The following is a 17921-nucleotide window of genomic DNA, read 5'->3' on the forward strand; positions in this document are numbered from 1 at the left end:
ACCCAATAGGGGGATCATTACTGTCAATACACAAGGGAGCAGGCGAGATTTGTGGTTGGGGACAGTTGTGGGTTGGTTGATGCACAAACGCAGGTCTTGAGGAGAGCCCGATGTCATAGTCGAGAAGGCGATGCAAGTGTCAAGAACGAGGGAGTGAAGAGAATGAGGGACTTGGAAGGACAGGTAGGTTGCCGTGGGTTCACTTGAAAGCACTGGAAAGACGGGGTTCTCAAATGAGATTCTGCAACCAGGGTGCTCTAGTGCAGCTTCTTTATAACCTACTGCTCTGATTTCGGGCAGGTGCGGACATTTGGGGCGAGGTCGTGGGCGTGACAGTCTGACTGAAAAGAGAGAAGTATTTGTACTTCTTCGGGCTCACGTGCCCATGAGCTGACAAACCGCTACAGACGCGCAATGTTTTGATGTGCGTTGCAAAGTAGCTCCTGTTTCTTATTAGTACCATTGTATGTAATTAGAATTTTTTAAATAATAGGCTTTACATTTACATTTATTCATTTAGCAGAAGGTTTTCTTCAAAGTGTTGTACATCTCATAGAAAATACAATGTGTGCATTACATTAACAGAAAGAGAGATATAGATGCCGATGCATGATTTTTAAGTGAAGTCTTCCTGTTTCTTTCCAGCATATAAACCAATGTTCATCACACTAGTAGCTGCATAAAACTTTATCAGAATACCCAGGATTAGTGATCCCCTTCCGAGTAATATTTTTTTTTAAATGGGGGTGGTTGATAACTACGGGTTGTACATAAGTCTGACGTTCATAATCCGGGGACTGCCTATACACACACACACACACACAGTCTGAAACTGCTTGTCCCGAGCGGGGTCACAGAGAACAGGAGCCCCACCCGGCAACAGAGGGCACAAGGAGGAGGGCACACACACAGGACAGGATGCTAGTCCATTGCAAGGCACCCCAAGCTGGACTGGAACCTCAGACCTGCCAGAGAGCGGTACCTGGCCAAACCTGTTGCACCACCGCGCCCCCCCACTGCCTAGAAGAAATTTCTTTCTGTCTTTCAAGGCAAGGTCAAAGGTGAGAGAACAGACTAAATGGACATTAACTGTCAACTCATACACTGATTTTCATTATACCCTCTTGTTTTCTACATTGACATTTACATTTATTTAGCAGACGCTTTTCTACAAAGCAATGTAGATCTCATAGAAGATTTAATTTGTGCATTACCTTATGAGAAAGAGACACAGCTGCAGATGTGTTACTCTTAAGTAAAGTTTATTTTCTTTACCAGAATGTTGCCAATTCCTAATCACCTTCCTAGTAGTTCCTTTTTTTTTTTGAGATACACACAAACATTTTTATATTACATTGCAGGAGTAGCTCTGTAAAGGACTGATCTGAGTGTGATCATGAACAATTATACCATACATGAACTTAAAAGATCATGGGCGAAGTGAGTCTGGAAGAGATGAGTTTGAAAACCCTTTTTAAATTTTTACAGAGATTCAGCAGTTCTGAACAGGGGTATGTTGCTCCACCACAGTGGAGCCAGAACCAAGAACCTCCGTGCTTTACCTTTCGTGCATGGGACCACCAAGCGGGCAGATGTTGAAGAGCGAAGCAGTCTGATTAGCATGTAGCGAATGATCAAGTCTTGTAGATAGCTGGGAGCAGTTCTACTGATGCCTTTGTAGGCTGTAACCAGGGTCTTAAATTTCATCTGGGCAACTACGGGAAACCAGTGCAGAGAAATGAGCAGGGGAGATACATGCAAATACTTTGGTAACTCAAACACAACTCAGGAACCAGCGTTCTGTATCAACTGTAGGGGTTTGATGGCAGTAGCTGGAAGGCCAGACAAGAGAGAGTTGTAGTGGTCCAGATTGGATGTCACCACAGCTTGGACAAGTATTTGCACAGAGTCAGTTTCGAGGTAAGGACGGATCCTGTGGATGTTATGCACAATGTATCTGCAGGTCCAGGTTATGGCTTTAATGTGCTGAAAGAAAGATAGAGTTGAGCCAATCATCACTCCCAGACTCTTAGCCGAGGATGTAGGCAAAATGTTGTCTAGTTTGACAGTGAGATCATGACAGAAAGACAGGCTAGCTGGGAGGTGTAGAATCTCTGTTTTGGAGAGGCTGAGTTGTAGGTGGCGATCAGACATCCATGCAGAGATATCCGACAGACAGGCAGCAATGTGTGAAGAAATGTCTGATGCTCCATGCGGAAAGGAGAGGAAGAGGTGGGTATCATCAGCATAGCAGTGATATTTGAATCCATGGGAGGCTATGACCGGACCAAGGGAGGAGGTGTAGATCGAGAAGAGAAGAGAACCTAGTCCTGAGCCCTGTGTGACAATGGTTGAGAGAGGCAGAGGAGAAGAATGGGAGCCCCACCAGACCAATTTATAGGATCCGTCAGAGACGTAGGACTCAAACCATTTTAGTGCTGTTCCTTTGATCCCAAGCTGACTAAGGGAGGAGAGTAGAATCTGGTGATTGACAGTGTCAAATGCTGCAGACAGATTAAGAGAAGAAGCCAGAGGAGAGCAAGGAACTGATAATCTTAGTGATGAAGATAGAGAATTGTGGGGAGATGGTCTGTAGGAGTAAGGAAGGGATCGGGTCTAATGAGCAGGTGGTGGGTCGGTGTGATATCAGGAGAATCTTGGCTTGAATTCAGAGAGCACGTCTTTGCAGGGATGTCCAGGGTGAACAAGGCAGGGTGATGCTGCAAACTCGTGCATGATCGTGTTGACTTTTTCTCTGAAAAACAAAGTCATCAGCAGTGAGAGAAGGAGGAGGTAGCGGTAGGCACAGTCGTTATAAGAAGGTGGCAAAGAGTCTGTGTGGTTTTTTAGCTGCAGACTGTATTTTATTGTGGAAGAAGGTTGCTGTAGCTGAGGACACAGCGGACTGAAAAGTAGTAAAGAATTGTTTGTAGACATCCAGGTCCGTAAAAGTCTTAGATTTATGCCATCGTCACTCTGCAGTCCCGAGTTTTGTCCTGTTAGTACGTAACGTATCAGTCAGCCATGGGGTGGTACTGGGGCGTGCTGATCTAGAAGATAGTGGACAGAAAGCCGACACAGAAAGATAGGGCAGAGAGGAAAATGTTTGTAGCATTGCCTGTTGATAGATCCAAGAATTGTGCAGCAGAAAGGAAAACAGACAGTGTGGTGGAAAGAAGGCGAGAGAGATTTTAAGTTACAGTGGAAGGTGACAATGAGTGCAGAAGAAGGAGAAGGGATTAGTGGTGAGGCATGGTTGGAAGAAGACAAAGAATTGATAGGAGAGATGGAGCGGGGTCACAGAGAGGACAGGACAGCTACAGTTATAGGAGAAGACAAGGTCAAGGCAATTCCCAGCTTTTGTGACTAGCAGGGGACTGGGACAGGGAGAAGTCAAAAGACTAGGAGCGGCAAAAGGCCACTTGCATGAATGTCAACATGCAGGTTGAAGTCACCCAGGAGAATCAGCGGACGGCTATCCCCTGGGAGAGAACTCAACAGTATGTCGAGGTCAACCAGAAAACGGCTGGGAAGGCCAAGGGGGAGGTACAGAACAACTACAGCAAGACTGATTGGGACAATGATAGAGACAACATGTAATTCAAAGGAGGACAGGTCTTGCAGGTGGAGAGGGAGAACAGAATATTCCCACAGGGGAGGGATGAACAGGCCTGTGCCTTCACCTCTGCCAGAGGGACAGGGGGTGTGGGAGAAAGAATAGTTAGTGGAAAGGGCTGTGGGTGTGGCTGTGTTGTCTAGTGTGATCCAGGTTTCAGTTAAGACCAGGAGATCCAGTGAGAGATGAGAGGCATAGGCAGGTGTGAAGTCAACCTTTCTCACCACATATTGGCAGTTCCAGAGTCCCATAGAGAAACTGAAGCAGGATGAAGGGTTTGACAGATGAGGATAAACCAGGATTTTGTAGTAGCGAGAGCATCTCAGTCTCTGGTGGTGGTGTTGTTGCACATTTCGGTTGATGTAGACAACTTTGTTGTTCGACATGTTTGATGCATGATCCCACGCGGAATAGGATGGTGATGGCAGAATTCACGTCATGCTGGCGGCCTCCCTCGGTGGACTCCAGCAGGTAGGCTCCCTTGTTTTTGTGCCTTGAGTCTTCACACCAAGAGGCTGCCACTACGGTTTACCAGCTGCTATTTCAACCAGGCTAATCCACATCAGCTGAGTTCAAATCGAAATTGAAACTACTCCCACAATGGAAACCAAGACAAACAGAAGCCATTTTAATTGAGCTGACAAAAACATGCCCACTCCACTAAACAGGACACAGTATCTCTACCTTTATACGCACCTTAAGAAACTGCAAATTAAAAAATAAGTAAATAAATGAATAAATAAAACTGACAACTGCACCAACACACAACTGATTGCGTCCATCTAACCATACAACTACATGACAAGAATGGCATCAGGGTACGGTGCAGCTGGAAAAAAACAAACCGTAATCACAATGAACTTCAGCGAAAATTCTCTAACAGGAAATATAATGCACATCTACTAGTCATTTTTTTGTACTGCATCAAAACAAGCATAAATCTGGTAATGATATTTTACTGTACAAACATTTCATGGATTTGGATCTTAAAAACTAATGTAACTAAGTAGTGGTCACAGTCTGTGTGAGAAGTCACAAATTTAAGTGTTTTTATATCTCAGTCACATCCATCCATCCATCCATCCGCAGCTGTGGCCAAAAGCTGGTTGGTGCCAGTCACAGCGGCAACCCAAGAACCTGCTGGTGGACACCGGTGGTGAGGGAAGCTGTCAAGCAGGATGAGGCATTTAGGGCCTGGTTGGCTCTGGGGACTCCTGACTCAGCAGATAGTTACCTGCAAGCATAAAAGGTTGCAGCGGCTGCGGTTGCAGAAGCAAAATCCAGAGCATGGGAGGAGTTTAGAGGCCATGGAAAATGACTTTTGGTCGGCCTCAAAGAGGTTCTGGAGAACCATCCGATGGCTCAGGAGGGGTTGGAGGAGCTTTGCTTAGCAAAAGTGGAGAAACTCTGACCTCAAATGAGGACATTGTCGAGACTTGGAAGGAGCACTTTGAGAAACTTCTAAACCTGAGAGATATGCTTCCCTTACAGGAGTCAGGGCCAGAGACTTTCTGGGGTTCCAGAGTCCATTACCCTGGTGGAAGTCACTGAGGTAGTTGGAAAGTTCCACAGTGGCAAAGTACCAGGGGTGGATGAGTTCCGCCTGGAACTGCTTAAAGCCTTGGATGTTGTAGGGCTGTCATGCCTCTGCAATGTTGCATGGACCTCGGGGACAGTGCCTTTGGATTGACAAACTGGAGCGGTGGTCCCTATCTTTAAGAAAGTGGACCGGAGAGTGTGTGCCAAATATTGGGGTATCACACTTCTAAGCCTCCCTGGGAAAGTCTATGCTAAGGTGCTGGAAAGGAGGCTCCAGTCGATAGTTGAACCTCAGATTGAAAAGGAACAATGGGGATTCCATCTTTGCCATGGAACAGCGGACCAGCTTTTTACCCTTTCACAGATAATTGAGGGGGCATTGGAGTTCGCTAATCCAGTCTACATGTGTTTTGTGGACTTAGAGAAGGCCTACGACCATGCTCCCTGAGAAATTCTGTGGCAGGTGCCTCTGGAGTATGGACTGCTGGGGCCACTACTGCGGGCTATTCGGTCCCTGTCCACATGGAGAGAGAACTGTGTCCACATACTCGGCATTAAGTCAAGCCCGTTTAGCGTGGGTGTTGGACTCCACCAAGGTTGTTCCTTTTCCCCCCTCCTGTTTGTGATTTTCACTGACAGGATATCAAGACACAGCCGTGGTCAGGAGGGAATTATATGTGAGGATCGGAAGATGATGCCTCTGCTTTTTGTGGATGTTGTTGTCCTTTTGGCACTGTCGCATGGATCCCTCAAACATGCATTGGAATGATTTGCAGCTGAGTGTGAAGCAGCTGGTATGAGCATCAGCACCTCCAAGTCTGAGTCCATGGTTCTCTCACGGAAAAGCATGGCATACCCCTCCAGGTATGGGGAGAGAATTTGCTCCAGGTGGAGGAGTTTAAGTATCTTGGGGTCTTGTTCACAAGTGAGGGAAGAAAGGAGCGTGAGATCGGCTGCAGACTGGGAGCAGAGGCTGCAGTAATGCAGTCGCTGTACCGAACTGTAGCGGTGAAGGGGGAGCTGAACCATAAAGCAAAGCTCTCTGTTTACTAGTTGGTCAACGTTCCTACCCTCACCTATGGTCATGAACTCTGGGTAATGACTGAAAGAATAAGATCACAGATACAAGTGGCTGAAATGAGTTTTCACCGCAGGGTGTTGGGACTCAATCTCTGTGACAGGGTGAGGATTCTGGATATCCGGGAGGAACTCAAAGCAGAGCCACTACTCCTCCACATTGAGAGGATCCAGTTGAGGTGCTTCGGGCATCTGGTAAGGATGCCCCCTGGGCGCCTCCCTTTGGAAGTATACCAGGCATGGCCAACTGGGACAAGACCCCGAGGTTGGCCCAGGACCCACTGGAGGGATTATATGTCCCAGTTGACCTGGGAGTGGCTGGGGATCCCCGGGTTGAGCTGGAGGAATTCGCGATGGACAGGAGCATTTGGGCTCCTTTGTTCTCCCTATTGCTACTGTGATCCTAGAAGGATGAGCGGGCAAAAAAATGGATGGATCGACCATGACAATACACTGCAGACTATATTAGTGGGAGTCTATATTAGAGTGAAATTCTGGGGAGTCCCTGGGGGGAACCCCTTAACCATGGGGTGCAGCAAGGGGGCTGGGAGTGACCCAGGGGGATTCTGAAGTGTTCTGTGTCTTGTACTTTCTGAAGTGTCTTTGTTAAGACTGCTGCTGAGAGACGTGTACACTTCTAATAAAGAACACGTTTCTTTTACCCTGTCTGCTGAGCTGGTTTCTAGTAGCTCTGTGGGGGAGCGCTACACTAGAAATTAGATCCCAAAATACTAAGACTGTTTGTCTCTCTGACTATTATGAGATATTTGTTTGTGGCAGAGAACAGTGGATGTGAGTTATATGATTGGGAGTGACCTACATGGGATAAAGTAATTTTTTTGTTGTTTCAAAACAATGGATTTCTGAAGAATCCTGAATCCATTTGGCAGTAGCACTACAGGGGGTTCTGCAAAGCATATAAGACTTTTTTGCAAAACAGGATCATATACACACACACACACACACACACACCGACTAAATCCGTTTGTCCCGAGTGGGGTCGCAGCGAGCCAGAGCCTAACTTGACAAGGGCGCAAGGCCGGAGGGGGAGGGAACACACCCAGGACGGGATCGTATAGACAAAAGAAAAAAAAAAAAAAAAAAAAGAATTTGCACCCACCAAAAAAAACTATTGGTTACATATCACTCACACACACTTTCTGAACCGCTTGCCCCATACGGGGTCATGGGGAACCAGAGCCTACCCAGCAACACAGGGCGTAAGGCTGGAGGGGGAGGGAACACACCCAGGACAGGACGCCAGTCCGTCGCAAGGCACCCCAAGCAGGCCTCGAACCCCAGACCCACTGGAGAGCAGGACCCAGTCCAACCCATTGCGCCACCATGCCCACCTTGGTTAAATATCAATTAAGCCCAAATGTAGGCAAAGATTAACAAGGTGCTGCTTAGTTGTTGGAAGGCATGTAAAATCCAAATTTGGCCCTCTTAAATGCAAGGAAATGCCTTGCAATCCAGAGTGGATTATGCAACTTATTGTGAAGTGAAATTCTTTTTAATCGAATATGCTTATTTTTGGGGTGTGACTGTAATATGAATTTCATTTAGTTAAAAAGCAGCTAGTATGTGTAAACATAGGGTGCTCGGGTAAGCAGGGTACACTAGGGAAGAGATATAAAGCCATCATAGAATAAGCACATAACATGCTACAGAGAATTTAGAATCTAAAATCTAACTTAAACTCACCTTTGGACTGTGGAAGGAAACTGGAGGAAACCCAGGCCAAGCATGGAACCAACAAACTAATCTGCAAACTAATCTGGGACTGAGCTGACTTCCATTGCACAACCAAGATGCTCTGAGGCACTCACACTTCCAACCAAATAATTTTCATTTTAAAGTAAAAAATTAATTTGATGCAATATAGAACACATGTAAATGTAGGGTTCAACAAGGGGGTATATATAATACAAAAACAAGCAATGTACTACATGTAATCTACAATAACAGCAAGCTTATTATATTGATGCAATCAGGGTCATTATATAGTTAGAAATTAAACTTTATTACTAGAAAACTAGAGAAAAAGAAATTAGAAATTTTAGAAATTAGAAATTTTTAGTTTTCAAGGTTTGATTTCTTTAATGAGCTGGTTATTTTTAACTAAATACTCTAGCTGTCATTAATATTCATGTGAAACAATGCTATTGGTTTTACATTGTTTACATACCTTTGTTGCTGCATCAAAGCACACAAAGCCCATGCTGAAGTCTATTGTGAGTCCCATAAGGTGGCTTTCCATAATACAAGCATATGTTTTGCACTGAAAAAATGAAAGAAACAACACCCAGGTTTACTTAAGATTGCAGTGTACAGGGTACTTTTGTCATTGCATTTTTTCAGACACTCGTGTACAATCTCTTTACTCTGTACTGTACTGTTTTTTGAGACAGGAAGCTGTCTCATATATCCAATGCATAGCAGGCTAGAATAACTGTAGAAAGAGAGAGAAGAAAGAAAGAAGAATCAGGGTAGACTGTGGGTTAAGATAAATTAATACTGTAAGCATAACAACTTGCAACTGTAAACAGTGGATAACTGAAATAACTGGATTTTTGGATAAATACCAATTTGGTTGACAAGAAAGAAAATTTTTAGCTCAGCAAATTTTAAAACATCAGACATAACCCCCATTTAGGAACACACACACACATTTTCTGAACCGCTTGTCCCATTTGGGGTTGCGGGGAGCCAGAGCCTAACCTGGCAACACAGAGTGTAAGGCTGGAGGGGGAGGAGACACACCCAGGACAGGACGCCAGTCTGTCGCAAGGCACCCCAAGCGGGACTTGAACCCCAGACCCACCGGAGAGCAGGACCCGGTCCAACCCACTGCACCACTGAGCCATCGCGCCCCCCTGTCATTTAGGAACATTATTTATTATTATTTACATTAACCCATATTGCATTATTAGTGAAGCTGATGGGAAATACAAGTTCACATAAATAAAGTCACAGTGCTCTATACATCTAGCTGCAGTGATGTGAAAGAGTTCAATTAGCCTGAGTTTAAAAGGCATACCTTGTGCCATTGCCAGTTTTGGTCATACCTTCTAAAATTCTTTGTTCAGGGGTTATTTTTTCCTACTCCTTAGACGACTTTGTGAACTAGACTTTTTCAGCTGTAAGAGCTGCTCCCAGGAAAGCTTGGGAGGCTATTGTGCTGACAGTGCAGGGTGTTTGGGAGCTGCACCTGCATCCTCTCCACTTCAAGGAAGGTGGCCATTTGGAAGGCCTTTTCCCACACCAGCAGCTCGCAGTCCAGCTCCACACTGAAGAACATGTCCTCTCCACATTCAGTCTGTAGACTGAAGCAGTGCTTCCGCTGGTCCAGAAAGTCACTGTCCTGCAGAAGCTTACAGTTAAACACCTTCCGGACTCTTTGAAACATGCAGTTGATAGACACACTTGTTACCCCCTATTCCAGGAAGCCTGGCTCTTTTAATAATTCATGCTGTGTCTACCCAACTTGAAATTATTAATCTGTATTTCATCAATGGACATTTAAACCTGCTGTCACGTGAACCATTACACTCTGTTGAACTCCTTTCGTGCTCTTTACAATACAAACCAGACATGTGGTCATCCCCATATGCTCATCCCCATTCTCGTGTGAAACCTTAGAGCTACAAACAATTTCTGTATGAAACAAACCTTGTGGTGAAAGATTAAAGTTATGCACGAGGTCATTTGAAATGCACACCAGATACTCACTTATCCCCAGTTTCTAAGTAAAGTTGTCAAACACACCAGTAGCTTACTTATCTCTTCCAAAATTTACTACTTACTAAAACACACTAAAACTTTCTTTCAGCTGTTGAATAACACAAAACACATTTCAAATGCTGTAAATTGTGTTATATAATGTATTTCTTAAGCACTTACTCTAATTTTACATTATTCAAGCTGACTGAAAATGTGAAAGCGCATATAATGACATTCAGTGTATGACTAAAAAAGTCACTTGAGTTTGCAAAGCTTGGTGCAGGTGATAAGCGAACAAGAGCACTATATCATCCATATACACTTTAAAGAGTCTAGAATTTGTCTTTCTGTCGATTCAAATTTTAAATTACAGTGATTCTTAAACATATAAATATATTTGTGTCCAGAGGGCTGTTTTGTCTGTATTGTGACTTCTCTACTCATTACAAAAATGAAAACTTAATGATGGCATCTTCTGCTGAATTGTGGACCCAGTTCCACCACCTTACCATAGGTAATACAATGATAAATAGAAAAAAATAACAAAAAAAAACAAACACACTCAAAATTGCATCTACCAACCAACCAAGCCAACCAACTAACATCAACAACTGCTTGTCCTGACCGGGGTCATGGCAAGCCAGAGCCTACCCAGCAACACAGGGTGCAGGGCTGAGGGGAGGAGGGACACACCCAGGATGGAACATTAGTCCATCGCAAGACACCCCAAGCAGGGCTTGAGCCCCAGACCCACCACACACAGTGGGCACCAGCCAAACTTGCTGTGCCACTATGCCTCCCCCAAAGTTGCATCAATGAAAAGTTTTTTCTTGCTGAATTGAAATAAAGGGACTGGTGTGTGGATAGCAGCAGATATTTTTTAAAAAGTTTAGATTAATAACAGTATGTTCTTGCTTTGTAAAAATGTGTGCTTACAGCAATTGAACAATTTAACAATAATCAGCACAACATGACTTGAGACATCACTTTTCAAAATTTTTTTGAAAAGGAATCAGCTAAAAATATATTTATTGCTATGGTGAAAGCACAGCATACATTTTGGGAGGGGGTTAAATTTGAAAATGTCTTTTGAAGTTTAGGAAAAATTCTTAAAAGTACAGTAGACCATCCTAGATGAGGTTTTCTCCTTCTATTTTTATAACATTTAATCTTCCCTTATCATAGTGTTTCTGGGTATGCAGTTGTAACATGAATACTGCTGGTTTCAGTGTCATTCCCCACTACTACCATAATGCAATTTCCATTTCAATCTATTCTTATAGAGCGCTCTTCTCATGCAGTGACACAAAGAGCTTGAACACAGGCATAAGGCAAAGAAACAAATACATCAGAATGAAAAAAAACAAAGACAGTTGACTACAGACTAGCAGAATACAAATGGTTTTATGAAGCTATAACTATGCCTTGAACATGGTGTTTGTTATAGACAAACCGTGACTAGCACAGAAATCCAATAACAACTCACCACTTGGGTTCAGATCAGGGAGGCCGTTCCTCCCAATCACGCCCCTCCAGGTATCACTGTCGCTGCCCACGTGGGCCTTGAAGTCCCCCAGTAGAATGACAGAGTCCCCAGTGGGAGCGCTTTCCAGCACACCCCCCAGGGACTCTAAAAGGGCCGGGTACTCTACACTGCCGCTAGGCGCATAAGCACAAACGACAGTGAGAGACCGTTCCCTGACCCGAAGGCGTAGGGAGACGACCCTCTCATTCACCGGAGTAGACTCCAACACATGGAGGCTGAACTGGGGGCTATTAACAAGCCCACACCGGCCCGCTGTCTCTCACCCTGGGCAACGCCAGAATAGTGGAGAGTCCACTCCTGGTCGAAAAGAGTGGTTCCAGAACCCAAGCTGTGAGTGGAAGTGAGCCCGACTATATCTAGACGGTATCTCTCAACCTCCTGCACCAGCTCAGGCTCCTTCCCCGCCAGTGAGGTGACATTCCAAGTCCCAAAAACCAGAGTTGGCGCCTGAGGTTTGGGTCGGTCGGGCACTCGGCCCCGACCACCGCCCAAATCACAACGCACCGGCTCCTTACGGTCTCTCCGGCAGGTGGTGAGCCCACTGAAGAGCGGCTTCATGTCATGGCTTCGGGCTGAGCCCGGCCAGGCCCCGTGGGCATAGACCTGGCCACCAGGCACTCGCATGCGAGCCCCCCCCCCCCAGGCCTGGCTCCAGGGTGGGGCCCCCGGTGGCCCCATACTGGGCGGGGTAAACGAGAACCTTGATTTAATGGTCATCATAAGGGGCTTTTGAACTGCACTTTGTCTTGTCTGTCCTGCAGGACATGTTTGCCATGGGAGACCCTACCAGGGGCATATAGCCCCAGGCAACATAGCTCCTGAGATCCTTCAGGCACTCAAACCCCTCCACCATGTTAAGATGGCGGTTCAAGGGGGGGGAACACCATGTTCAAGCATAAGGATGTCCATCAGCGCACCTGGCACCAGGACACCCTAGGTCAGCGGTCAATGATCGACTTTGTAGTCGTTTCTTCTGATCTTCGGCCATATACCTTGGACACTCGGGTGAAGAGAAGGGCTGAGCTGTCAACTGATCACCACCTGGTGGTGAGTTGGATTCGATGGCAGGGGAAAAAGCTGGACAGACCTGGCAGGCCCAAACGCATAGTGAGGGTCTGTTGGGAACGTTTAGCAGAGGCTCCTGTCAGAGAGGTCTTCAACTCCCACCTCCGACAGAGCTTCAACCAGGTCCAGAGGGAGACTGGGGACATTGAGTCCGAATGGACTATGTTCCACACCTCCATTGTCGGGGCAGCGGTTCGGAGCTGCGGCCATAAAGTCTCCAGCACCTGTCGCGGCGGCAATCCCCGAACACGGTGGTGGACACCGGAGGTAAGGGATGCCGTCAAGCTGAAGAAGGAGTTCAATCGGGCCTGGCTGGCTCATGGGACTCCTGAAGCAGCTGACGGGTACCAGCGGGCCAGATGGAAGGCAGCTCTGGCCGTCACCGCGGCAAAAACTCGGCCCTTGGAGGAGTTTGGTGAGGCCATGGAGGAAGACTTTCGGTCGGCCTCAAAGAGATTCTGGCAAACTGTCCGGCGACTCAGAAGGGGGAAGCGGTGTTCCGCCAACACTGTTTACAGTGGAAGTGGTGCGCTGCTGACCTCAACTGAGGATGTCCTCGGGCGGTGGAAGGAGTACTTTGAGGATCTCCTCAATCCATCCGACACACCTTCCGTAGAGGAAGCTGAGGCTGGGGACTCGGAGGGGGACTCGTTCATTACCCTGGCTGAAGTTGCTGAAGTAGTCAAAAACTCTTCGGTGGCAAGGCTCCGGGGGTGGATGAGATCCACCCCAAGTTTCTCAAGTCTCTGGATGTTGTGGGGCTGTCTTGGCTGACACGCCTCTGCAGCATTGCGTGGAGCTCGGGAACGGTGCCTCTGGACTGGGAGACTGGGGTGGTAGTCCCTCTTTTTAAGAAGGGGGACCGGAGATTGTGTTCCAACTATAGGGGGATCACACTCCTTAGCCTCCCTGAGAAAGTCTATGCCGGGGTACTGGAGAGGAGAATCTGACCGATAGTAGAATCTCGGATTCAGGAGTAGCAATGCGGTTTTCACCCTGGCCGTGGAACACTGAACCAGCTCTATACCCTCACTAGGGTGTTGGAGGGTTCATGGGAGTTTGCTCAACCAGTTCATATCTGTTTTGTGGACCTGGAGAAGGCATTCGACCGTGTCCCTCGTGGCATCCTGTGGAAGGTACTTTGGGATTATGGCGTTCAGGGCTCGCTTCTATGGGCTGCTCGTTCCCTGTATGACCGGAGCAGGAGCTTGGTTCGCATTGCCGACAGTAAGTCAGACCTGTTCCCGGTGCATGTTGGACTCCGCCAGGGCTGCCCTTTGTCACCAATTCTGGTCATTATCTTCATGGACAGAATTTCTAGGCGCAGCCAGGGAACGGAGGGTGTCTGTTTTGGTGGCCGCAGGATCTCGTCTCTGCTTTTTGCGGACGATGTGGTCCTGTTGGTTTTATCGAATCAAGACTTACAGCATGCACTGGAGAGGTTTGCAGCTGAGTGTGAAGCGACGGGGATGAGAATCAGCACCTCCAAATCCGAGGCCATGGTTCTCAGTCAGAAAAAGGTGGATTGCCCCCTCCGGGTTAGGGGGGAGTTGCTCCCTCAAGTGGAGGAGTTTAAGTATCTTGGGGTCTTGTTCACGAGTGAGGGAAAAATGGAGCAGCAGGATGATGGACGGATCGGTGCGGTGTCCGCAGTAATGCTGTCATTGTACCGGTCTGTTGCGGTGAAGAAGGAGCTGAGTCGTAAGGCGACGCTCTCAATTTACCGGTCAATCTACGTTCCTACCCTCATCTGTGGTCATGAACTCTGGATCATGACCGAAAGAATGAGATCGCGGATACAAGCGGCAGAAATGAGTTTCCTCCGCAGAGTGGCTGGGCGCACCCTTAGGGATAGGGTGAGGAGCTCAGTCACCCGGGAGGAGCTCGGAGTAGAGCCGCTGCCCCTCCGCATCGAGAGGAGCCAGTTGAGGTGGCTCGGGCATCTGTTCCGGATGCCTCCTGGACTCCTCCCTGGTGAGGTGTTCCGGGCATGTCCCACTGGGAGGAGGCCTCGGGGCAGACCCAGGACACGTTGGAGAGACTATGTCTCCCAGCTGGCCTGGGAATGCCTTGGGGTTCCCCTAGAGGAGCTGGAGGAGGTGTGCGGGGAGAGGGAAGTCTGGGGGGCTCTGCTTGGACTACTGCCCCCGCGACCCGGTCCCGGATAAGCGGAGGAAGATGGATCGATGGATGGACATACAGGCATCCCTCAATTTACAATTTCTCTTTTCCAGAATGTTGGGATAATCACTCTTGACTTTTGATAACAAATTTTCCACATCCACAAAAAAATCTCTATAACAAAATTTATCTAACGCATGTCAAACTCATTTGAAAGTCCCATGTTGCAAGAGTAAAGCAGAAGTGCATTAATATACAGATGCTCCTCAATTTACGATGGTTCAACTTATGATTTTTTGACTTTACGATTGTGAGTTGGAGATTGACATTCAGTAGAAACTGTATTTCGAATTTTGAATTTAGATTTTTTTTTCCATAGCAAGTGGTACTCTCTCATGATGCTGGACAGCAGGAGCGATCTGCCTGCAGTCGTGTTTGGTGTATTCATAATGTCACAGAAACACCCATCTGTGTCTCCTGCTACTGGTGGGAAGAAGAAGAGGAGGACAATTACTCTTGAGGAGAAGCTCAAGATAATTGCCCAACATGAAGGCGACAAGCCCATAATGGCCATCAGACGTATGCTAGGCTATGATGTTTTGTAGGTTAGGTGTATTAAAGGCATTTTCTACCCATGATATTTTTGACTTATGATGGGTGTCACAGAAAGTACTGCATCAAAAGTCAGGGACCACCTGTACTGTTTTTGGCACATCTGCATAAGAATCTTTTCATCTGTTGGTGTGTTAAGAATGAGGATTGTTTAAGAGAGTGGGCCATTATGGGAAGTGCTTTTCACACAAATGTCTGTCACCCATAATGGGTGTGTTATTTACAAAAGGTGTTTTGTAGGAGTTTATTTTTTTTTCTTTATTTACGTATGTAATAAAGCCAGAAGGAAGTGTTGAAATCTGTCTTTGGTCCGTTACCTTGACTCTTCATGGGGGACATAGTGTACAGTAGACTGGTGTCCTGTAACAGGTGGTTGGAGAAGAGGTGCAACTTTAATCACATATCATTTGTTAATAATTGGGATGATTTCTGGGAAAGGCCCAGGTTTTTCACATGTGATGGTGTACACCTCAACTAGAGGGGTTCATTTATTCTGTCCCAGAACTTGGCCTTCAAGTTGCAGGACTGACTCAGCCATGGGTCATCTCCTTTAGCTGCTGTGTGTATTGATGGGCTTGTTACTGGTGCTGGTACCAGTAGTCATTTCTCATGTGATGGGGTTTCTTGTGCCTTGTCCAATGCAGGCCTCAGAACTTTAAGTAAAAGCATTAATTGCAGGCCAAAAATAACAAACTATTATAAAACCACAGCATCTACTAGACTTAATTATGGGAGCGCTGGCACCGGAAACCTAAAATACATTAAACCAAGTACCCTCAACCTACCACCGAAGCCAAACTATAGTCTAAAATGCTATCTGTTAAATATTCACTCACTAACAAGCAAAGCTGCTCTAGTGAACAACTTAAAATTAAGTTACAAGTTCGATCTCTTCTTTCTTACCGAAACTTACCTTGGTGAGTCCGACATGATTCCACTAATAGAAGCCGCTCCACACACACACATTTTCAGAACCGCTTGTCCCATACGGGGTCACGGGGAACCGGAGCCTACCCGGCAACACAGGGCGTAAGGCCGGAGGGGGAGGGGACACACCCAGGACGGGACGCCAGTCCGTCACAAGGCACCCCAAGCGGGACTTGAACCCCAGACCCACCAGAGAACAGGACTGTGGTCCAACCCACTGCGCCACCGCACCCCAGAAGCCGCTCCAGACGGATATAATTATTTCCATAAATCTCGTTCTGTACACCGTGGAGGTGGAGTTGATGTTCTTTGGTTAGTGTTCAAATAACCTCCAGAAATCGTGATAATTTTGGCTTGTTTGAAGTTCTACAGATAGATTTGAAGTCGAAATCCAACGTAATTGTGTTTCTTATCTACCATCCACTTGGACCGCACCCCTCCTTTCTGGAAGGATTTAGTAACTTTATAACCGATTTAGTCATTACTTATAACAAATTATCTTAATGGGTGATTTCTGTCACGCCCTCCACCTTGGCAGTGGGGAACACCTGCGACTGATCAGGGTCTGGGCTCATAAAAGGGAAGCCTGAAGAGTGAGAAGACGTGGAACCTTGTTCAGCTTGATTACTCACTCGTGGTTCCTGCCTTAGCTTCCCTGACTTCCCTGACTTCCCTGACTTCCCTGACTTCCCTGACTTCCCTGACTTCCCTGACTTCCCTGACTTCCCTGACTTCCCTGACTTCCCTGACTTCCCTGACTTCCCTGACTTCCCTGACTTCCCTGACTTCCCTGACTTCCCTGACTCCTCGTCCTCCGTCCCTCTGTGCCCGCTCCTGTATCTCTACAACTTCCTGGTTTACCATGACTTTTTGCCCGTTTACTGGATTACGACTCTTAGATTCTCCCTTCGAATTTTGTTTGCACATCGGTGACAATTTGCCTGTTTATTCGACTATGTCTTTTGGATTACCTCCTGAGAAACCTTCCTGTGCTCCGCACTTGGGTCCGGCGCTTCCGCTCCGGGGGGACACCGTGACAATTTCAAAATTCAAATAGATGTATCGTCAGGTACTCGCGCTAGTAGTTTTTTGTCTCTCTTCAATTCCGTTGGTTGAACTCAAGTTGTTAACGGTCCTACTTATTCCAGTAACCATGTGCTCGATCTTGTCATAACCTACAGTGTAGATGTTAATCATGTAAATATTATTCCTTTAAATAAGACTGTTTATGAGCATTAATGATTAACCTTGATCTATACGTGCCGGTGCCATCTGACAACTAACTAACTAAAATAAAGCGAGTCTTTAACACCCCAGACTGCTGATAATGAACATCATTACTGCCAACCAACATGCACCATAAAAGCTGACACCGCATTATTGGCCACGGAACTGGCAGGAGCCTTGATGTTGAAGACATGTGGGTGTGGGAAAAACTTCACCTTTACACTTTTATTCCCAAGCCCCCTACACTTAACATTTCGGATAGCTGAATCTCCCAAAATAAGTACATCATTAGTGTTGTTGTATTTTTTTATTCGTATTTTTTTAAATTATGATTGTAAATTTAACTGCTTAGAGCTGAATTTCTATTTTGGGTTTGGACGGGGGCACCAGAACCAGGAACCTGTGGCTTAGGCTTCGCTTTATGTGACTTACTATGAACAGTAACCCAGTTGCCATGAGAGTGGTCTG

General features: G+C 46.4%; 1 protein-coding gene across 1 annotated transcript in view; it reads right to left on the minus strand.

Moving 5' to 3' along the window:
* sntg1 (syntrophin, gamma 1) overlaps nucleotides 1–17921 on the minus strand; it is a 200141-nt gene that overhangs the window by 2067 nt on the left and 180153 nt on the right. The window contains exons 15-16 of the mRNA XM_018727869.2: nucleotides 9444–9596; nucleotides 8421–8513 (exon numbers count right to left, since the gene is read on the minus strand). Of these exons, the coding sequence (XP_018583385.1) occupies nucleotides 8421–8513; nucleotides 9444–9596 (246 nt within the window). The remainder of the gene's footprint in view (nucleotides 1–8420; nucleotides 8514–9443; nucleotides 9597–17921) is intronic.

The sequence above is a fragment of the Scleropages formosus genome, chromosome 16 (genome assembly GCF_900964775.1).
Source record: "Scleropages formosus chromosome 16, fSclFor1.1, whole genome shotgun sequence".
Classification (NCBI taxonomy): Eukaryota; Metazoa; Chordata; class Actinopteri; order Osteoglossiformes; family Osteoglossidae; genus Scleropages; species Scleropages formosus.